This window comes from Sparus aurata, chromosome 23 (genome assembly GCF_900880675.1).
Source record: "Sparus aurata chromosome 23, fSpaAur1.1, whole genome shotgun sequence".
NCBI lineage: Eukaryota > Metazoa > Chordata > Actinopteri > Spariformes > Sparidae > Sparus > Sparus aurata.
This window is the reverse complement of record NC_044209.1, coordinates 20,883,992-20,906,922: the sequence shown is the minus strand read 5'-3', so window position 1 is coordinate 20,906,922 and position 22,931 is coordinate 20,883,992. Positions and strand designations below refer to the sequence as shown.

General features: G+C 45.6%; 1 protein-coding gene across 6 annotated transcripts; it reads left to right on the top strand.

Moving 5' to 3' along the window:
- Window positions 1–50: 50 nt before the first annotated feature.
- svilc (supervillin c) lies at window positions 51–22,928 on the top strand. 6 transcript variants are annotated; one of them, XM_030407559.1, is made up of 33 exons: window positions 51–295; window positions 3,818–4,284; window positions 6,493–6,642; window positions 6,759–6,926; window positions 7,340–7,374; window positions 8,322–8,383; window positions 10,450–10,595; window positions 11,099–11,318; window positions 11,427–11,959; window positions 12,070–12,196; window positions 12,888–12,935; window positions 13,031–13,093; window positions 14,846–14,920; window positions 14,994–15,036; window positions 15,128–15,211; window positions 15,325–15,523; window positions 15,916–16,082; window positions 16,160–16,270; window positions 16,364–16,500; window positions 16,911–17,058; window positions 17,174–17,319; window positions 17,418–17,593; window positions 18,595–18,739; window positions 18,827–19,145; window positions 19,280–19,422; window positions 19,505–19,604; window positions 19,686–19,890; window positions 20,348–20,481; window positions 20,594–20,749; window positions 21,035–21,178; window positions 21,264–21,376; window positions 22,155–22,310; window positions 22,520–22,928. In XM_030407559.1, the coding sequence occupies exons 2-33, from the start codon at window positions 4,004–4,006 to the stop codon at window positions 22,607–22,609; spliced, it is 4,824 nt and encodes a 1,607-aa protein (XP_030263419.1). In that variant the 5' UTR covers window positions 51–295; window positions 3,818–4,003; the 3' UTR covers window positions 22,610–22,928. The 6 variants fall into 6 exon arrangements, with proteins under 6 accessions (XP_030263419.1, XP_030263421.1, XP_030263422.1 ...); XM_030407561.1 differs by having other exon boundaries at window positions 11,099–11,327; window positions 18,842–19,145; XM_030407558.1 differs by having other exon boundaries at window positions 54–295; window positions 11,099–11,327.
- The last annotated feature ends 3 nt before the right edge of the window (window positions 22,929–22,931 follow it).

Genomic DNA, 22,931 nt, shown 5'->3' with positions numbered 1-22,931 from the left:
TGTTGTACTTCAGTGGTGCAGAATAACCAGGTGACGTTGAGTGAACCTGGTCCTCTGGAAGCTCTTGTTCTCTCTTTGAGCGCGGCTGCAGCGTCTCTCTGCCGCTGCCTGGTCAGAACGAGGGGGCGTCCCACGGTTCGACCGTCTATTAATACTCTGGCCCCTTAATACGGAGAGCGCTCCGCAGCTGCGACTGTGACTACATTTGGAGCGACGGTCCGTGGGGAGGGACCCGCCGGTTCTGTGGAGGAGCAGCGGCACCACACATGCCCGCATCACACGGCGCGCACTGCATGTGAGTATACTTCATTCTCCAGTCAGTGCATTTTATAACGATTTATATATGTGACGACAGGTTCTGAATGTCTCCACCTGTCGTTACTGCCGCTGTAAGTTCTGTCTGTCAAGCTGAAGGCTGTCCGTTTAACATGACAATGATCAGTTTCTCTGTGAGGCTCGTTTCTGAAGGTTTTATGTAGTTTTGCCTGATAATGAGCTAAAGGCAGTGACGACTTGGCAGTTTCCGTGCGCCAGCTCATGTTTTACGCACATATTACGCGCGAATTACGCACGAATGAAACTCCACCAACCTTTACTTTTAATATCTTACGTTTGTGAAAGAGTGTTATTCTTGGTATTCCCAGGCTTGTGTGTGTGTGTGTGTGTGGACACTTAGAAAGAGATTGTGATATAGTGATGATGATATAATGATATTTTATTTATTTATTTTTTTTGCACCATCTCCATCTTTGCCCATCTTGAAATATTAGGTGTTAGACGTTCTGGATGTACATTTTAGCTACAATGATTAAACGATTGGTCGATTGAAATAAAAGTGCCAACTATTTTAACAACTAATAAACTCCCAGTTTAGAATGTCAAACATTTTCTTGTTCCAGCCTCTAATATGGCTTTGGGTTTGGCATCATTGGTTGGACAAAAGCAACAATTTGCTGACTTCACTTTGGGTTTTAGGAAGCTGTGATCAGCATTTTTCCACCATATTCTTGGACATTTTACATTACTGGATTATAACATTATACTCCCAATTAAGTGATGATGAAAACAACCCTAAATTGACTTAAATGTTCCTGATTGTATAATGTAAGAGGTGCCTTCAGAGTGACTGTTAATGTGCTACAATCTGCTGGGAGCTAACAAGTGGATTATGGTTGCATGAGGAGAAAGCTGTTCCTCCTCTCGGCCCTGCAGCCCTTTAATGTAGAGATCAAGCAGACATAACGCTGACAGCAGCTGCTCATGTCAGTTTCAAACATCTTTGTCCTAGTCCTCGACGATGCATGTAAATCAATCCATATTCATGATATATATATATTGCCACGTAGGCTCTTTTGCTCTCATATTTGGGAGATGTATGAAGGAAAGGCCTTTGACAATTTGCCCTTGAATAGTGGTGCTCCATGGGGGGGCTTTAGTGCAGGTAGCCTGGTCAGGACAGGTGTAATTGGTCGGAGGCTTATTCTTGGCCAGTCTTCTAATCTGGTTTACTGTGCTGTTCCAGCAGGACACCGAGGTCCTCCCGTTATCTAACCTGTCTGCGCTACACAATGAACATAAGCTAAGCTAAAAGCATTAGCGTGAACCCCGCCAGAAGTGGGGACTGAAGCTTGACCTCAAGGGTGTAATTAATGTCTTTTCAAATCAATCTGGGCTTCTGGAGACTGGAGATTATGGTTATTTTACAAGTGCCCCATCTACTTTAGACTTCCCATTGGCACAAGGTTGACTTAAAGTTGACCAATTTTATTTCTCCTTTAACCCTCTGCACAGCATTATGTCCCTGTCTGAGTAGACCGGCTCTTGTGTGCTCATCCACTGGCATTATTTCTGAGCTAGTGTCAACTAGTGTTGCTGGATTAGAAGGCAGTGATCCCTGCTGAGCCTCGATGCCATTCTCTCCCCCAATCGACAATCCTCACGCTCGTCACATGACTTCTGCTCTTTACACAAGCGTGGCCCACCCTCGACTCGTACTCAGGTTCTGCCAGTGAAAACATAAAGGAGCGTGGCGTCAGTGAGACTGGGGGATGCTTGTTGCTCGCGCCCTCCGGGTTTGGACACGGAGGTGAGTGGTCCAGTTCCGGCTGCCGGACTGTTTTTGTTTCAAGGCACATGTACACGTGCTGCGAGAGCACAGATGCACAGAACAGCAGACGTGGAGCCTGTTGTCTCATGTCAGGGATCACTGAATGTTATGGTTCAGCTCATTAAGGCTCTCTGCAGCGGGGTCATTCTGGATCTGCAGTATGTGTTCCCGCTGACAGGGTCCGCAAACGTGACCTTTAGTTTATGCATTGGGTGGGTCTGATAGACTAAAGGGCAGATCTGAGGACAAGTTGTGTGCCGGAGCTGCAACAATTAGTCAATTAATAAGTTAGCTGTCAATGTTGATAACTGAGGAATCGTTTTGAGTCATTTTTTTTTTTTTTTTAAAGAAAAAACGTTCCACATTTTCCGATTTCTTTCAGTTCATGTATGAAACTGCATATTTTTAGGGAGACCTCGGGACAATTCCCAGCCGTGTTTGTGCTCATAGTAAATGAATGTTTTCACAAATAATCCCTACAGTTTCCAGCATGTTTGATGACAAGTCAGGACAATTTCTACCTGTGTTTGTTGCGAAAAACAAATTGATATTTTTGATGAAAAGTCTGTGAAATTTCCAGTCGTGTTTGTGGAGACTGAGACAGGTTTTTTTTTTTTATCGAAAACATTATCTTGTCTTTTTCTTTTTTTATACAAGTTAAGTGGTTTTCTTGCCTAAACCTAACTGGAGCATAAGCACAGTTTAAGTTTCCTCATGTCCTTGTTTTGCAGAAATGTACATAGCCAACATTTTGTATGATTTATTGGGGACTGACTTCAACCGTCCTGCTCTATGACGTGTTAAATCTACACCTCATTTGCTTGTTCACTCCACATTTCTCTCCAATAGGAGATGCAAAACACGATCAAATACACTTAAAAGTGGCATCTCTTTTACTTTACGAGCTCCGCTGCCACCAGAGGCATTCAGGCCTGCTGCAGATCTATCTGGTGCACTAAGTCCGCGGCTCACGTCTCTTTGTTCTGGCTCCATTGTGCTTCCTGCATCGGGAATGCTGACATCCACAGTTTTGGAAAAAAGCGCACGGACAGACATCCAAACCCACATTTATGGTTGTACATCTTGGTGAGCGCGCACACGGTCGCTCATTTGTTAACCTCGCTGATGGTTAGCTGCTATCTTTAAATGCAAATCGTGTCATATGAGGACTATTTATACGAGCTCCACAGCCTCAAGCTTTGTCAGTGTTGTTTATTCACCTCCAGGCAACCATGTACTCCAGACGGGACTTTTTTTTTGACTCATGAGATCACGTCATAGTTCAGATCAAACCACGGCTTCACATCTGTTTTATGACAGGTGCCATCCTCTTTATTGACATAAAACAGTCAAAGTGGATATTCAGCTTGTCAGATAACATTCAAACAAGAAAACGGTGACTTGTTTGGCTTGAATTACATCTAGAAGGCCTGCAGACTCGGTGCCACAGAGGCCTGGGCCCAGAGCGGAGCTGAGCTGCTGAGGTGTTGAGTTTCAGTGCAAGGGGAGATTCCTGCATGGCACTGCAGGTTGGTATAGGTCATCTTACATGGACCCAACAAGAGGAGAGAGGAGACCTAAATGAAGGATGCACTTTCAGAAAAATTGACCTTTTCAGGGAGACGTGTGCAGACTGCTGTGAGGCACATAAGTGCATCTAATCTGGTTTGTTTTCTTACCTGCTTTTATCTTTGCTTATTCCTCTTTCAGGAGCAATGCCTCGTCCTCACAGGAACGTTCTGCCGCCCCTGATCGGTGCACCCTCAGCAAAGAAAGGCCTTAGGTCCGATGGAATCTGAACTTCACAGGAGGGAAGTTTGGCTCAACCCGTCTTCTTTTTTTCTCTACATGCTTTGCAACTATTCAAGTAGACTCGACTGAATCCTTCTGTGGGACATGGACGCCATGGAGAACCCGGTCCTGGAGCCCAGATCGGAGCGGATCGCCCGTTATAAAGCCGAAAGGAGGCGAGAGCTGGCCGAACGCTATGGCAACATGGAGGAGCTGCCTACCAAGTGGGTGAGGAGGGACAGGAAGGAAGTGCAGGACCCGGCGACCCAAACCCACAGGGGGGCGCTGAGCTCAGACGGCCTCGGCGAAAGAGTGAACGGCAGGATGCAAGGTGTTACAAACGGATTAGAGGCAGACGCTCCTGCAGAGTCCAACTGCTTGAGAAGGTGAGTTACACATGAAGGACAGGCTGTTGAGGTGTCATGCAACAAGTCCGAGTCTTTGTTTGGATTTATCTGGGTCTCCCTTCAGATGGAAATAGGGCTGCAACTCACAATTATTTTCGTTATTGACTCCTCCGTCAGTTATTTTCACAAATGAGGCAACTAAATGTAACATTGTGGAGAGAGAGAGAGAGTTGATTGTCGAGCCTCATCCCGTCAAATACTGCAAGCTTTAGGTTGTCAGCTCAGGTCGGACGCCAACTCAAGGCGTCAATATTAAATAAGACTCAACAATGAACTATCTTTCCACAAGATCTTACATTTCGATTAAGCTCTTAGTCGGAAATGGCAAAAATGTGTGCAAAACGTTTGTCACAATTTCCCCAGAGACCAGAGTGACCCCTTCAAATTGCTTGTTTTGTCAAACCAACCAGTTCAAAACCAAAAGAACTTGTACTTATTATGACAAATGAAAAGAGAAGCAGCAGATCCTTTCCTTCAAGAAGCTGGAACCAGCCAGTGTTTGATATTTTAGCGTGAAAAACAATGAATTGGTCGTCAAGATTGTTGCCGATACATTCTCTCCCAATCAACAAATCAATTAACTAATCCCCGCAACAACAACAAAAAAAAAAAAACATCCAGTGGAGATAGAGCTGTAAAAATCAGTGAATAAGAAGCTTTATCAGTAACTGTTACTGATATTTTGTGTTGTTGATGCAGCTCACTGAAGCCGTCTCTCTATGTTCTCGGTCCTGAGTGTGGGTGCTGAGGGGAGCAGGTGTTTTCGGGCATAATTTGTCCAAACACCATAAAGCAACGTGCACACCCGTCACCTGCTTCGACCTTTTCCACCTTGACATCACTGCACACTGTAGGTATTGTCCTAAAATAGTGCTGCATTATATCGAGGAGAGCGCGACCAGAGAGAACAAAGGACTTCATTCTGTCGAACAAAATCTATCTGGGACATAAAAAACACCATGTTTTGTGTGTAAATGATGCGTTAGAGTGTGTGTTATTTTTTTAGATTCACACCAGCTCTTTATATATCATCATCATCAGCATCATCATCATCATCAGATAAGATGTATTTGCTTTTGGAGCACAGTAAGCTGGTGCAAAGGGCGTTTGGCTAATGTGGATCCTTTTTTAATCAATAAACAAATGAACAGATAAATTAAAAAAAAGAGTAACTGTAGTGTTTAATCGATTAGTGGTCAGCTATTGTGAAAATTGATTAATTGCTTTAAGTGGAACTGAATAGAACTGACTTTCGTCGTTTTCATTGTACAGCTGCAACAAAATCAAGTAGGCGTCTTTTGTACTAAGTGCTGTTGCAAAGGGGGGAAAAACAATAAAAACCTTATAGCGGAAGCAAAAAGGTCACGAAAATGGAATGCAAAAAGGAAACTAAGGTGAACAATGTCCAGCAGAAGAACATGGCGCAACAGTTCAGATGAGCAACACAAAAAAACGGGAATGTTTCAAGAAAGAAAAGTCAAAATTCTCAGATACTAGGTTCTTAAATATGAGTGTTTTTCTCTCTCTTTACTCCTGTATGACAGTAAAGTTAAATACCTTTGGCTTGTGGACAAAACATGACATTTGAGAAGGTCATCTTGTGCTTTGGTCTATAAAATGTCAAGTGATTTTTCCCAAACAACTGCTCGATTTATCTAGAGAATAATCACAAAAATCGTTAATCATTAATCATTAATCATTAATCATTAATCGTTAGTTGCAGCCCTATTATAAACCGTTCGTGTCAAATATATTTTTTTTTGCATTTGACATCTGAAAACTTGACACGTTCATGAAGTTTACAATGTAAATATTGCACATTTAGTACAACAAGTTGCTCTGCTTCTTTACTGGCGAGGTCTCACACTTTCCTTGACTTCACCAGTTGCTCCGTGTTCTTTGTTACTAATTAAAACTGAAAGGTCTAAATCAGTGGGTCCCAGCAGGGAGTTTTAAAGCCACTTTGACTCTTCTTATGCATTTGGTTGTTGTTGCTGTTGATGGCCATCATGTGGTCTGGGAGCTTTTTCTTGGCGCACGCAACATGACACAGAGATGTTTCGACATCCGTGAACCTTTTTTGCGGTCAGAGCTGCAACGGTTTTTCCCAGCTCTTGCCGAAAAAGGTTTGTTATCACACTTTTGTTTCTGAGAGCGTTCCTCTCCCCCCCCCCTCCCCACCTCCAGGCAGGGTGACTCTGCCAGCATGCTGAGTGGGGAGGGGTGCCCCGTCCCTCTTGGACTCGATGCCCCGCAGCTCTGCACTCGGGTGTCGGTGGGCCAGTTGAGAAGTGCCCTTCTGCAGCAGGCAGGGAGCGGAGCGCAGCCCGAGAAACTGTATGATCTCCTGCATGTGTGTGATCCAGACTGACACTATCAGCCTGTGTACCCTCTGTGACCATATCTGTCCACGCCTCAACATCTTCTTCCCGCTGTGTTTGTGTGGACACTAGCTGCCCGGATGCCGCGTCCTCTCTGGATCTGGCCGTGAAGCCGGGCTCCGAGGGGGGCCGGCGACGCACCCGGCGCTACCTCCCCGGTGGGCCAGGCGCCGGTCGCAAGACCAGCGAGCGCTTCAGGACGCAGCCGATCACGGCCAATGAGATGGAGGAGAGCAGCGGGTAGGGGCTGTGTGCTGTGGTCGGGGTGCAGGCTCTGCAGAGAATGCACCGGCTTGTTATTTTTTTCCCAAACAGGACGCTGTGGTTTGCTGTGGTCTTGTTGCAGTGTTTTGGATTGGAGTGTTTGGTTCACTTAGGCTGTGGCGTGGCAGGTGAAGCACCTTTTACATAGATGCCCGCAGGTGGTGTAGTTTGCATGTCCTCCCCCTCCTCCATGAACTGGACAGTGCTGCCTCACCGTGCATGCAAATATGACACAGTGTCATGATTGTTTTGTACTACATATTGAAGCACGGAGACAGGAACTGTGAGCTCGAGGTAGGATCTGACTGACGGAGATCTCAGTCCACGTCACCTGCCTGCTGGGTGTTTCACCCGGTGACCTCACGCTTTGCCTCTCTTCACTCTTCTAGGCTGTTGGACGCGGAGGAAGAGGGGAACGCTAAAGGTAAAGCTGCTGACATCACACATTCAGAACACAAGGAACTCGGACGTCGGAAAAACATAGAAGCTTCCCTCGACGTGAAAACAGACAATGAGCGCGCACCAAACCTGCACAGCTGCCTCCATAAACTCATTTTAATAGCTCACAAGATAAATCAGGCGGTATTTTTAGGCTCACAATGGTTAATCTCCTCAGTGATGACAGTCTTATGTCCCACAAGAAAACCACGTGGGGCACTTTTGACCCCGGCCAAAGCGAGATTGACTCACCGAGAATTTACACCACCACTACAGAGAGAAGAAGCTGACGTAAATCTGCTTATTTTATTGCCGTTTGGACTAATGTCGGGTCCAGTGTCACAGCGTTTATTTCTGTGCCTTCTGCTTCACAAATACAAGACAAAATAAGACTTTACTTAAACTCACACTTCCAACTGTGGCACACGGAAATTTGAGGTTTCAGTCCATTGTTTCCCAACTTAGAGGTCCCAAATCTGAGGGGTCGTGAGAAGATTCATTTAAATTAAAGTTTTGGAACAACTTTTGCTCACATATTTTTGTATTTATCTTTATTCTGAACATTTGACCTCAAACTGATATTTTGAATTAAACCCTCTGAGGTTTTTGGAGTTGAAATTGCGAACCAAATGACTAAAGGATTCCAAATTCTGCTGTTGTGTCACCTTTAACAATGTATAATTGTATTTTAACAATATTAATTTGTAATGAAGCTCATCACTACAGCTGACAGATAAATATAGAGTGGAAAAAAAGTGTCTGGAAGTATAAAGTAACAGAAAAATTTACCTCGCCTGGTCAGTTTCGATCACACGCACCTTCCTGGACTTCTGATTAACCGTCACGTATCCTCTGCTGACTCACAATCTGTTTCCATGTTTATTTGGACGTACTAACGACATGATGATTTATGTTTTTTTATTTCCCTCACAGCTGATGTGAAAACAGACGACAGAGCCAAGATGAGTGTTGCAGCCAAGATGTCTTTGTTTAAAGTGAGTCTATGTTTGTCTCGGCACTGAAACAGGATCTTCATAGCTGTTTCCCGACCCGCTTATTTTTCTGTTACGTGCTGCTGTCCGTCCTGAAGGCTGCTGCTGAAAATGAGTTCAGTCAGCGGTCCTTGCCCGCTTTTTTTACATCTAATTCAATGACAGACATTCATGTGGTCAGTCAGATCCTGGATTAACAGCTAGGTAATAACAAACTGAAATGCACGCAGAGGTGGAAGTATACAGATCCTTTACTTAAAGGTGCTATTTGTAAGAAAAGTTGGGAATGTGACTCAAAAATAAACTTTTCTTACAAATAGCACATTTTAAATCTACATTATGCAACTTTTTTCACCTTAAAAAAGCAGTTTGTTTTTTTTTCATTCTGAGGGCTGCCTTTAGCTAATTAGCTCAGTTAGCAGTGCAGTTAGCTGTCTTATTAGCTTACTCTGCCGGGTTTGGGAGCTCGGGGGCGCAAAGGGTAGTGTTAATAAGCTTTGGACTGCCAGGTGGAGGTTTTCAGGCCTGGCTCGGTTTGCAAGTTGCACAGCTAACTGGCTAATGGCAGCTACAATTTAGCAGCAGTTAGTGGTTAGGCTGACATAGGCAACAAAGCTATCTGTCCATTAGGAAACTATTTTCCAAGCTACTTAAGCTGTTACGATTTGCAGGAATGATCAGCATGAATGGAAGATAGATGTAGACTGAGAACGGAGCTAGCTTCTTCTTGGCTTGCTCAACCGCAGCAGTTAGCAGCAGTTAGCAGCAGTTAGCATTTAATTCAGCAACATGTGAAGCTCTTTGCCAATCAGGAAAATTCAGAGAGAGCTGAAACAGAGTGGCTGGAGGAAATCAGAAGGAAAAATCAGTGAAAAAAAGTGTCTCTATTAAATATGAATCACATTAGAGTCGTGGTTGGAGCTGCAGTACATAAGAAAAATACTGATTCTTCCATGTTGCTTCAAGTCAAAGTAGGTATTCTGAGCAAGATTTACTTAAAGCATTAAAAGTACTTAGTAGTTAAAATCTAGAGAAATCTATTGAACAGTGAGGAGAAAGCTCCTCACCTCGGCTGCTCACCTTACACTCTGGTGAGTCAGTGCTGAGCCTGCAGAACACAACCTGATCACGTTGACTGATATGAATGGTCAAACAGGTGCTAGGATGCTGCAGTCTGCACTTATTAAAAGAAAGACTAAATTTATAGTGTCATGGAAACGCATCCAAAACAGTCCAGAGGTTTGTCTCGTCTCCACAGAAAAGATGGTGTGGATTTTCCTCTTTTGTCCTACATTTCACCTCCTGGACAGTTTGAGTTCCTGCAGCACCAGGTGAAAACGCGGCGGACACCGTATTACCATTAACAACCGCAGCAGCCACGTTATAATTAGCCTGCTGCTCTGGTGAGGCAGGCGGGGAGGTAACTGAAGCCGGCGCAGCTCTGGTTTCACTGTGACCTGTTGGGCCGGCATTCTATCCACGAAGCCAAGACGCTCCACCTTACAGCACGCTGCTTTATTCACCAGCCATCCGAGCTTCCACCCGCCCACCGCCCCCCCTCCATCTGTCCATACAAATAGAACAGGAGACATCAGGAGAGGGAGTTTTCGCTGCCATTTTTGTGGTCACACTTATTACTTATTTAGAAGTCGGAGTCTGTTGATTGAGGCTGCTATCTGACCTGAGCGTTTGGGTCCACCTGTTGGAAAGACTGCCACGTTGAAGCAAATGTGATTTGTTGATATTAAAGGGACAGTTCTGCATAAAATCCAAAATACACATTCTCCCTCTTAACTTTCATGCCTTTTATCCATCTAGATTGTTTTGCCGTGAGCTGCTGAATTTTGGAGATATGAGCTGAGGAGAAGCGCCAAAAACACCCACTTAAAAAAAAAAGAAATCAACTGCAATGTCTCTTTTGATAAATCATGACCAAGTCCTTCAAAATAATCCACAGAACTTGTCTAGACAATCTAGATGATAAACAGCATCATGGACAAGAGAATAATTGCGTATCTTTGATTTGCACGTGAACTGTCCCTTTAACGTGTCCCCTGCCTCCTCTCTAGGAGCTGGAGAAGTCCGCTGCTCCTGAAGCCTCAGCCTTCCTGAAGCCGCGCTCAGGCAGCGTCTGCCATGAGCGCAGGGCACGCCGTGGCAACGACCATCGCTTTCTGACTCAGCCAATCACCTGCGAGGAAATCGTGGCCATCAGGTGGGAAAGCCTAGAAGGAAGATGATGGTGGATCTTAAACAGTTTTATGTTGACATCGGTTCTACTGTTGTTGTTGTTGCATAATCGTTAAGGGACGACCTTTATGTTTTAAGACAAGGCTGGAATTATTCTTTTTTGTTCTGACAGTTAAATTGTCGGAAAAATGTCCCAAAAGACCCGCCCAATGTCCCCTCTGATTGTCGAGTGTTCATGGTCAGGGTTAGATGGTTGGGAAAGGAATGTGAGGGTCAGAGCCAATTGAACGCAGAGTGAGGGCGGGTCAAATGTCAGCCAAACAGGAGTAAAGGGTGCATTTGTTGGGGACTATTTTTAGCAGTGGATGAATACACATTTGGGGCCTGGAGGGTGTATGTTGGACAACAGTGGAGCTACATGTTAGCAATCAGTTCATTATTGGTTGTGATCTTTATTTCACTGATTTAATGACCGTATATATCACCAACCTAACCCTGTAAACACACGCCTGTTTTTATTTCCCTCAGCGCCCCAAAACCAGCAGCACCAGTGGAGTCCCAGTCCGAGCAGGCTGAGCCAGTGGAGGACAACGATGAGAGCTGCAAGCTGAGCATGAGTGAGAAGCTCGCCCTCTTCAACAAACTGTCTCTACCGGGGAGGCAGGCGGACGGCCCCGCTGAAGGGCCCCCAGAGAGACGGAGGCAGAAGGGGGCACGGTACCGCACGCAGCCCATCACTGTGGAGGAGGTCAGCCTGGTGAGAAGATTACGGTCAAATCCTCAGTGTGTTTTATGGAAATATCACAAAAAGACAGAAATATAAAGCCCGTGTCTCATCCTTCTTCCTTATCTCCAGCTCCAGAAAGGCCCCGTGCAGCTTCCTGCCTTCTCTTTGTCCTCTCATTTGTCTGACAGACAGCAGGCCTCGTCTGTCAACCTCAAACCCAGCGAGGTACGACTTACCCAGTCGAGACCTGACACCGGCCCCGGGCCTGTGGAGCCCAGCAGCCCAACCCAGCAGGGCCTGAGAGGAATCCTGAAGAAGAGCAGCTCCGGAGGCCCCGAGTGGAGCAGGACGGACGCACCGTTCAGCCACGAACAGAATGGCGGAGGCTGTGAGGAAGAGGCAACACGAGGCAGGGTGGAGAGCACGGAGCGGCAGGATATTCCCGTACCGCCGAGGAGAGAGAGACGCGGGGAGGGAGGCTCGCTGACCGCAGCTCCCTGGAGGCAGAGGGCTCGAACCAGGAGGGAAACCATCGCCTGTACACCGACAAGAGCCTGGTCAGAGCAGGACGCTCTGCAGGAGGAGAGGAACAGCTGGACGAAGCCACAGGAACAGCTGGTTTCTGCTGTGGAGAGCAGCTCAGATGCTGCTGAGAGAGTTCAGTAAGTGTCTGATTGGCTGATTCGTTAAAATCTGGAATGTCTTGTTCTGATTTGGTGAGTGTTTTCTGTATATTTTCGTTGGTTTACATTCCATGTTATCTGTCCAAAAGGCAGCAGAATGAGGAGGAGAGCGGGAGGAAGACGGATGAAGAAACCACGTTCACGGGACACGTTCAAGTCACACTGGCAGACGACAACATCACACTGCAGGAGAGGAACGACACTGGCAGGAGTAAGGTAGGAAACAAAACGCAGGACGAGACTCTCAGCGGCTCGCCAGTGACTTCCCAAATCACAGCTGCAGAATCGGCAGCTGTTTCTGCTAAAGGTTCATCTATGGCTTGTAGAGGGGTAGATCTCTTGCTTTGCCTCTCCAATAATCTCTAATTAAACTTAAAATAGTTGTTAGTCATCAATTACAGGTCTCTCTAATACAAATTGTATTAGAAATCAGAACAAAATGTGGATAAAAGCGCACGTCGGGGTCGCTGGGTTAAATCCAGAAAGTGGGCGGCGGTCGGATCGGTGCATTTGTCGTTCCAGTGAAACCAGATACGGCATCTCTTAGCAACGGCTCTCTGGATTTGGGAGGTGCTAAATGTCTGGAGATCAGACTGAAGTTACTGGGGAATATACAGAGAACCATTTAGTGTTGATACTGAGATGCATTTTAACTGTCTGTGAGCGGGACGAGGAATGTAAACAGACTGATTATTGTGCTCTTTAAATGTCGACCCTTTAATGACCTCATGAGCTCAGCTGCACTGTGGTGTCAGTGTGTGTGTGTGTGTGTGTGTGTGTGTGTGTGTGTGTGTGTGTTAATTTCTTCGGCTCAGTTGACATCTGTTTTAATTCTGCTCCTGCAGAAACATTTTTATTTGTTTCCTGTCTTTTATGTACTCACCTCTCTCTCTGCTGCCCCCTGTAGGAGGAGGCGGAGCACCTTCGTGTGGATGGTGTGACCCCTCAGTGCTGGGTACGTCTTCAACCAATGCAAAGATCATTTCTGAGACTTCATTTGCTTGTTTTTCACAATAGCTTTAGCCCTCCTCCCTCTTTCCTCTCTGCCAGGAACCCGTCTTTGCCTCTGTGTATTCTAGCACTACGCCCCAGTATATCATGTGTTTCAATCAGGTAATTGTTCGAGCCGCTGCATGGCAGATGGATCGCAGCTTTTTCTTTTTTTTGGCGTTTGCAGTGTTTCTGTATGCAGTGAAAGTTTTTTTTTTTTTTTTTTTTACCGATGATGTGTGAAGTTTCGCTCGTGTTAACAAGCCGTCACCTGCGGAGTGTTTCTGTGTGTGAGAATGATCCTTTTTCTGGAGTGAAACATCGCAGCTCTCACTTCAACCGTTCACATCGCGTTGCTGCTCTTATTCTTGTAGTTTTCTTACACTTGTGCCGTCTAAACTTCTTTCCATCGTGGCTGATTTTTGACAAACTGAAGCAATATTTAAGAATCTAGTTTGAAAAAAAGGGCCTTTTTGGTTAGAAGCTCAAGATCGTGAAATTCTTGTTTCTCTTTGGGCTCTCTTGCTTACATGAATAGATTTTTCCCCCTTTTTATGTTCACAGACAAAGTAATGTTTTAATGTTGCAGCCACATTTTGTTTAGTCTCGTTCGCCAACTTATCTCTGACACTCTCCCAGATGCTATAGCACCAGAAGACAAAAAAAACACGCTTTAATTTTAGTAGAATTAAAGATTTCTGTGGATTTTTAAAATTTTTGGAAACTCAACAAATAAATAACAAATTTCCAGTTGTTTGAAGACATTTTGATGCAGAAATGTTACATTATACCTTTTACCCTTTTGGTTTAACCTGAAACAGCTGCTCTGTTTTTTTCCAATTCCGCCAGACTCCATTTACAAAAGCTATAATTTAACGATTGTAAAAGCACACTCAACAGAAGAACATTTAAACTCACCAAATCCATCTTAATTTCGTCTTTCCATTGTTCACAAACTCTGGTGGGTTAAAATAAACCTTTAATTGACAGCAGTAGATGTGAAAACACTGGGAGGAGAGCGAGAAGGAGTGTAGAGCCAGAATATTTTCATACCTAAACATGACGAGGAGGTGAGAGTTACTAACAACAATAGTTTGGCTGAGTTTTACTGTGTTTCTGTCAAGTTTGAATAAAGTTTTTAATCTCAGTAAGTCTCTCCTGCGAGACTTGATGATGTATTTTGTGGTTGAGCGCATCACATGTTCTCCTTTAATTTAATTTAATTTAATTTAATTTAATTTAATTTAGTTTAATTTATTTATAAAGGCCGTGTACATTATTCAGTGCTCCTATATATGTACCAGTGTTAGTCAGAAGGATAACTGTAGATTGTAAAAGATGCTGAAATGACGACAGAAGCGACAAATTAATTGCCAAAATGATCATTACACTGGAAAGAATGCTGCTTCAAATATTGCAAGCAATACACATAGTATTCATTGTGTTTTAGCTATAAGTGTAACAGGTGAATTGAAATGCAATTTTCTAGGTGATTTGTCATTTTGACAAAAAAGAAGACAAATATGTTGCGTCATATTTTGAGTTTTTGCAGTGAAAACATGCAAAGACGCAGTCAGAAAGAAAGCAACATGTTACAGTGTTATCAGCAAAATAAAATATATGTAAAATCATGTGAATAGAAACAGTTAAATAAATGTTCTTCATATCAGAAATCTGTACACCTGATGTATCCTGGGTGTTACTCTGCTGCCTGACATTTGTTCGCTTTGCAATCTCCTGTGCGCCCTTTTTTCTTTATTGCTCCCAGATGAGTCAACTTTCAGCCTGCATCATATTTAATCCCCTGCGATCTGCACTAACGAACTCACCTGTTACCTCTTGATCCCCCTTATTCTGTCTTCCTGTCCCCCTCAGACGAATCAGTCCTTTGAGGCGCAAGAAGTCGCCTCTCCCACCAGCAACCAGAGTCAGCCTCAGTGGAGACAGAAGGTGATTGTCTCTAAATCTTTTAATATTTTTGAAGCTTAAATCTCACGTTAATACATCGGTTATTTATTTTCAGACGGATGAAGCCGAGGAGAGGAACGAGGAGGAGGCCCAGAGAGGTGAGTGTACTCGCTCCCATAATCTCAGCATCTTTAACTCACTCAGTAGGTTTTTGTCTCTGACTGCACCTCTGTGTTTCCCACCTGTTAGGTCTTAGATCTGCAGAATCAGAAGGACGTGACGCCTCTCAGATGAAGAGACCGTCCGCTGAAGCTCCAACATGCACATATGAAGGTTAGAACAGCATTTTTTTCTTATGATAAAAAACCTTTTCTTGTTTTCAGAAATCTCTGTGCAAGTATTTAAAGTCCACACTTCCTGTCCTGTCCTGTTCCCCCCCCCGGTAGCTCCGCAGAGCTCCCCGCTCTTGGTGGATCCACATGACACGAAGGAGGAGACGCTGCGGGGCGAATCAAACGCATTCGATGGAGGTTTCTACGCAGATCGGTCGCCTCCCTCCGCCTGCGCGCCACCGCTGTGTGGAGACGCTGCTGCCACAGAGAGTGAGCAGGACCTGGACGTCCTCTGCCAAACCAACACACCCATGTGAGCCTGTTTTACCTCGGATTGTAAGATTACTAGCCTTTCACATGCTGCATTAAAAACATCTTATATATTCAGGGATGTGGTGGTGGGAAGCTGCAACCAACAGTTTTTACTTTAAGTGTCTTCTTTTGAGATAAATTTAGGGTCATCTAAACAATACTCAGTGTGAAAGATACAATCGTACCTTCTTCTTAATCTTAATCAGTTCACTGGCAGACACAAAGTACCATATTTTCGTCTTTAAAATCGTCCTAAATTTGACTTACGAGTAGACCCTAAACACAGTGATGCCAGAGTGGTAGTTTTGTTTGATTTGCCTCACCTGATCATCAGCTATTAAATAAACTGTACGTCTATACTAACTGTATTTGCCGTGTGTGTGTGTGTTGCAGGCTGACCTCAGCAGTAGCGGAGCACAGGCGCTCGGTGCGTCCGTCCCGTCGGACTCAGGGCTCCAGGAACCCTCTGAGGGCTCTGGCCGCCCGGGAGGACGTCAGGCAGGACTACATGGGCGAGAGGGTGAACGCAACTTCAGAGGAGAGGATCCAGGCAGAGAACAGTGAGTGCCAATAGTCATTTTTAAATGTATTCTTTAATTTTACTTGATCCTACTTAGCTTCCTTCATTTTCCCACAGAGAACAAGAACTCCTCCGAGTCACATCTCGCCAGATCGGACAGCGTGATCTCTTCCTCCGATGCTGTGTCTTACCCTCCGTTTAGCAGCCTGATGCTCATTCACGTCAAAGGTCAGAGAAGATTTGGTTATCTGCGCGCCGAGTGTCCTCACGGTGACGTCTGTGTGTTCAGGTTTTTATATTAACTAGAGCCTGTGGTGACAGGTAGGCGGCATGTCCAGGTGCGTCTGGTGGAGCCGTCGGCGAGGTCGCTGAACAGCGGAGACTGCTTCCTGCTGGTCGCTCCGGAGCACTGCGTCCTGTGGAGCGGAGAGTTTGCCAACGAGCAGGAGAAAGCCAAGGTACCGTGGAGGACGGGGTTTTAATTTTACAAAGACAGTTCGTTGTTGGCATAAATTTACACATCCAAAAGAAGGAAACTATGAGCCATGAAATGTTAATTTGATTAAAAATGTGTAAAAATATCTCTTCATATGCCCAGAGACCATGAAATATCACTGCATATATATCTGGATGTTGCAAATTGAAATAATGGCACAAAAAAAACACTCATTCTGTGCATAAAAAGCATTTTGAGCAGCATACAGTATGATGTAAGGGCGGAGATGGAACATAAAGTTAAAAATATGTTTTCACGGTTGTGTAATCACCTGAAACTTGGACGGGTTGTTCGTAACAAGTTTTCTGTAATGTCCCGGTTCCGTATGCACGATCTGCTGCGATATTAGAAACTGATGCTGCTTCTTGTCAGGCCTCCGAGCTGGCGTCATCCATCCAGAGTCAGAGGGACCTCGGCTGTCAGGCCTCGCGGGTCGTCCACTTGGAGGAGGGGCTGAACTGTGACAGCAGCCTGGCCGCAGACTTCTGGAGCCTTCTGGGAGGACGGACGCAATACAGAGGTGTGTTTTATTATTTTGTATAAAAGAAAAGGAAAGGTTATAAAACAAGAAGTGACAAGTAGCTGTTGGATGTGTGTTCGTATTGACTGAACAGCGTGTTCCTCTTTACCCTCAGGAGCCAGTGCAGAAGAGGAGGATGAGCTCTATGAGCGAGGCGTGGTGGAGTCCAACTGTGTGTACAGGCTGATGGAGAACAGGCTGGTGCCCGAGGAACAAGCCTGGGCCTCCATCCCCAGCGTCTCCCTGCTGGGCTCCACTGAGGTCTGAAATCTGTTATGGATTCTCTAGTTGATTATTGTTGTTTCGAGTCAGTTTTAATGGCTGATCGTGTGTTTCTGTGTGTGTGTGTGCGTGTGCAGGCTCTGGTGTTTGATTTCGGCAGCGAGGTGTACCTGTGGCACGGACAGGATGTTTCCCTCAGCAGGAGGACCGTTGCTCTCCAGCTGACCCACCAGGTGTGGGCCGGAGCTTATGACTACAGCAACTGTCGAGTCAATCCGCTGGATCCCACACAGTGTAACCCCGGCACACCGCTGTGAGTTCACCCTGCGGGCTGCAAAGCTTTCAGTCACTACTTCACAATGAAAACAACAGCATATCAATGTGATGAGGACGCGTTAACAGAAACAGTGGAGAGAGTGCTGCAGCATTAGCTGAGCGCTGTGGTACCACACAATCGAGTTTAGCAAGGCGTTAAGATTGCCATGCATGCAGCGACGACCCCCAGAAGTCTGCAGTTGGTGTGTTTAATGAACATTTTAAGACCAAATGGCAAATTGTAGTTCAACGCTTCACACAGAGAAACCCCGGCATACAGCTTTGTGTCCACATGACATGCTGTAAAAATCCTAGCGTACTGTTCTGAGCCCGTGCTGACACGCTGACATGCTGCAGTTGGTGGAAGACAGCTGTTTGGAAATTCAAACAAGTAGACATGTGTCCCGGTTCACTGCCAACCAACGTCTTCTGTACGTCTCCAGTTCAACTCGGCGACATTATATGGGACAGCTGAACAAAGTGAGCGGACACCTGAACATTACGCCCAGATGTGACGGCTGACAGTCTCATTCATAAAACAACTGGACGAGGCTCTATACGCGGTGCTGGTACCCGGCTGCAGGAACTTTCATCCCATTCAGCCACGAGAGCATTAGCACGACACAGTTTGCTCCACAGTCAGCAATGCCAAATCTCTAAAAACGACTGAACCTTTGTTATTTATTGTGTTGAGTTGTCTGCTCGGATTATCCCTAATGTTCCCAACAATCTTCAAATCCACAGAAATCTGTGATTTTATTCAAGCTAATGGTTCGTTTCATTTGCGCGCCTGTCTCTTTAACTTCTGGAGAAATGCCAGATGATACATCAGAGAGTAAAGTTACTAAAACATTAAACTTTTAACCTCGTCTGTCAAATTGCTGCTGGAGTCACGTCAGATAGATTTTTCGTGGTTGTTTAACATGGTGTATCACAATTTAGGGCATCAAAACCAAACACTTAACGTGTATTTTACTGAGTCTCTGCCTGTGTCCTCAGGAGGGGAGAGGGACGCCCCAGCTGGGCGTTGTTCGGCTGCGTCTCCGAGCACAACGAGACGTCTCTGTTCAGAGAGAAGTTCCCGGACTGGACGGGTCAGACCAGAGGCGGCGAGGAAGCTGCTCCTGTGAACGAGGAGACACAGGTTCGTCTCGGAGTTTGGTATTTAAACGACAACCTGCAGCACAGACAATACTTCTCTACCCACCATCTGTTTTCCATTTCTTGACAGCCTGTCCCATGTCAGTCCTCCCTCTCAGTGTCCCCGTCGTCAGACCTGCTGAGCGCCTGCGACGCCAAGGCTCTGGTGTCGGGTCAGTCACTGGAAGGGGACGGCTTGGTCCACAGCCTGTTGGCTGGGGTCGATGTCCAGAGGGGGCACGGGGTCATCACGCTGGAGGAGGGAAGTCAGATGGAGCTGAAGACGGTTGCCGTGGACACCTGGCACGTCCAGGAGTTCGATGACAGCGAAGTCCCCGTGGAGAACGCCGGACAGCTTCACGAAAGAGACTCTTACGTCATCCGCTGGACATACAGCGCCATCACTGTCGGTCCGTGACGTTCACGATGTAATACTTGAACTTGACACTTCTTTCCTGTGATTTTTGAAGTCGTTAACGCGTGCTTTAGGTCATCATTTTTCTTGGTGCAGTTTAATGATGATCTGTGATTTTCTCTGCTGTAGACAGTCGCGATGAGTGCAGCAGAGAACCCAGACAAAAAGAAAACACCGCCTTGTTCCTGTGGAGGGGCCGTCACTCCAGCGTCAGCGGGCGGGACACAGCTGCTTTCCTGTCCATCGGGATGAACAACCAGGAAGAGTCACAGGTACGGGCTTCAGTATGGAAGTACATACAGTTTGGTTTAAGATTCAGAGTGATACAGAGCTTTGTGCTCGTTGTTCCTGCAGGTGGTGGTGCCCCAGGGAAAGGAGCCTCCCTGTTTCCTGCAGCTCTTCCAGGGAGGCCTGGTCATTCACAAGGGCAGGCGAGACGACGCCGTCAACGCAGGTACAGTACGGCCATGTTGTTTTTCTTCTTAAAACTGTGGTGTGATTTATAAGACAAGTCGTCATCTGCCTGTTTTGGCAGAGTGGCGTCTGTTCTGCGTGCGAGGAGAGCTCCCAGAGGAGGGATCTCTGCGGGAGGTTGATTGCTGCTGTGCAGGCCTGAGGTCCAGAGGCTCTGTGGTGCTCCTCAACAGCCAGCAGGGGGCGCTGTATCTCTGGACGGGCTGTAAAGCTCACAGCAGCTCCAGAGAGGTCGGCAGGAGGGCAGTGGAGAGGCTCACCCAAATGTAAGTCATGAAACACTGGGTGGCAGTGATGTTTTCACATTTAATAGATTTTCTTTTTTTTTTTCGGGGGGGGGGGGGGGGGGGGGGGGGGGGGGGGGGGGGGGGGGGGGAATTTGTGAATTATTTTCCTGATTCATCGATTTTTTTTATTCCAGAAAATGGTAAAAAATGTGATTATTGTTTCCCAAAGCCAGCGATGATGTTTTGTTTTGTCCACAACCAGAAAATATTCACGTTTAAGAAGTTTGACTTTGTTTCTTAATCAAAAGGAAATTGGAAATTGGACAAGTACAAATTATAATTCATTTGGCATGTCAAATTTTATCTTTTACATTTTTAGATTTTAATTTGTGTAGAAACATACAAATATTTTCTCTTTTTCTATTTGGACTTTTCATTTGGAAAGAGGATGAAAAATGTCCATGTCATCACACAGAACTGAATGTGTTCTTATCAGGTGTCCGTCAGAGTTGGGTCTGAGCCAGAGCAGCCCTGTGACGGTGCAGGTGGTGGAGGAGGGCTCGGAGCCTGCGGACTTCTGGACCGCACTGGGGCAGATGGACAGGAAGGCCTACGACTGCATGCTGCAAGGTAGAAAAAACTCCTTCTCTCTACCTTCTCTCCACCCAGGACATTTCTCTCTTCTCTCGTTGTAAACTTTAAAATAAAACTTAAAAAAAAATAATGTGCTTTGTACTGTCAGATCCTGGAAAGTATAACTTCACACCTCGCCTCTTCCACCTGAGCGGCGCCTCGGGGAGCTTCAGAGCCGAAGAGCTGCAAAGTCCAACGCGGCTGCCGGGGCTCGTTATGGCGATGCCCTTCGTCCAGGAGAGTCTGTACTCTGTACCACAGCCAGGTGAGGGCACGCTCACCTTCAACACACAAAAGCCCTTGTTAACATCTCCTTAATTAATCTCCAGTTGTTTTATTTCACCAATATGCCTTAGAATTTAGTTTTAGGAAGCAATTTAAAAAAAAAAGGCCTTACGAAGCTGCTGTAAAGACTCTTTGCTGAATCTATTTTTTTTAAAACCCAAATATCCCACAGGAACATCAAAGTTGACCTTAATCTAATATCGGTCTAATCTAATTCCACTTTGTTGTCTCATACATCGCCACATCTTTCTTGTCTGTCCTCCAGCCTTGTTCCTCCTCGACAACCGTCTGGAGGTCTACCTCTGGCAGAGGGGTCAGCCCGAGCAGACGGAGAGCTCGGCTTCGGCCTGGAGCTGCTGGCACAGCGAGAGGCGGTGCGCCATGCAGACGGCGCTGCAGTACTGCAAAGGTGCGAAGGACATGTTTGACAGGAATGGCTCAGGAGCAAAAGTCGATGCCGGTTGTTGATGATTTTTTTTTTTTCTGAATCCCAGAGATGAACCCAAGACGCCCACCACAGGCCTACCTCATCTTTGAGGGGTCAGAACCTCTCACCTTCACAAATGTGTTCCCCCACTGGGAGAAGAGCCCGGGACCCCACACACAGGTACACACACCGTGATATATGATCAGGATATCATGAGGCCAGATGTTCTGGCAAAAAGGCAGTCGATAATGGCAACATTATACTTTATACTGTACAGGAAAAGGGTCTTTTAGTGACGTATGTAATGGACAGGTACATGTGTTTTGATCATGTTGTAGTTTTAAGGTAACAGACCATTTTCTCAGTCCAGTCGGCCTTTGTTTGGCTGCAGCCATTTTCATGTGATGGATACATTTCAGAGTTTTATTCATCCTGAGCCATGTTTATCTGGGATCTCGTCCAAGTATAATGTGACAGAAGAGCAATTTCCAGTCCGACCATTTTTCACTATTTATTTTTTTTAGCAATCTTTTGCCAATATGGAAAAACTCAAGGGCAGGCCCAAACAACAAGTCATTTTCTGACCACACTGCCTCCAGCATTCATCCTGTCCCAGTCTGAACAAGCCCTTTGAATACATATCAGATTTTAGAGGCACAGAAATGTTTCTCCAGGCCCAGACTTTACCAAATATCATCTGCTGATATCTCTGTTATCTTTAATGTTAAATACATCAATTAACACCTCAATTAATGAGAATAATTTTATGTGTTTTTTTGGCATCATACACCTAAGTGTTGACGGCAGAAAAAAATGTAAAGTAATTAAGTATCTTACTGTCCTTAAACTTACCCTTTAAACAAATCTACTACATGCATCACATTTTCTCCTCTTTTGAAGCACTCTGTCTTTCATGTGTCTCATTTACTCATCTCTCTTCCCTCGATATGCTCGTCAGGGCAACGCGGGGCGGGTGAAGCTGACCTTGGTGCAGGACGCCCTGGCCCAGCTCATGAAGACCCAGTATCCTCTGGAGGAGCTGCTGCGGAGCCCCTTACCTGAAGGAGTTGACCCCCAGCACCTGGAGGTCTACCTGTCAGATCAAGACTTCCAGGTAAACTGACACGACAGCGTGCAGTGATGTCGTTCAACCAGCAGGCCGCAGTGTTCGCTGGGTATAAGACACCGCGTGCTCTTGCCTGTACTCTGATGATTAATCCTCAGAGGAAGTTTCAACTTTAACATTTATATTTCATGACGTGAATTGATTTTTTTTTTTGCAACGTTCTCCTTCATAAACAAATAACTGCAATTATGTTTCAGGCTATTTTGGAAATGAAGAGAGATGAGTACGCCTCCCTCCCGAGCTGGAAGCAAATTGTTCTGAAGAAAAGCAAAGGGCTGCTTTGCTAGACGGCGATAACGAGTGGAGGCTGACCGGCGTTTCCTGCAGCAGACCTCCTCCTCCACCGAGAAAGGAAAGAGGACAGGGGGATATTTGCGCCATGTTGCTGCACAAAGGACTGCTCACAGCGTAATAAAAAGAGGAAATTCACTTTTATTTATGTCAAATTAGTATGAGTGTGTGGACTTTTTATCAGACATGGATTTCTCCGTAGCTACCGTTCAGAGCAAAAACACGCAACGCATTTTTCCTATGAAACTTAATTTTACTCGTAAAAATCAATGAAAGATAAACAAACCAAAAAAAAAAAAGAGAGAGAAGGTGTGTGGC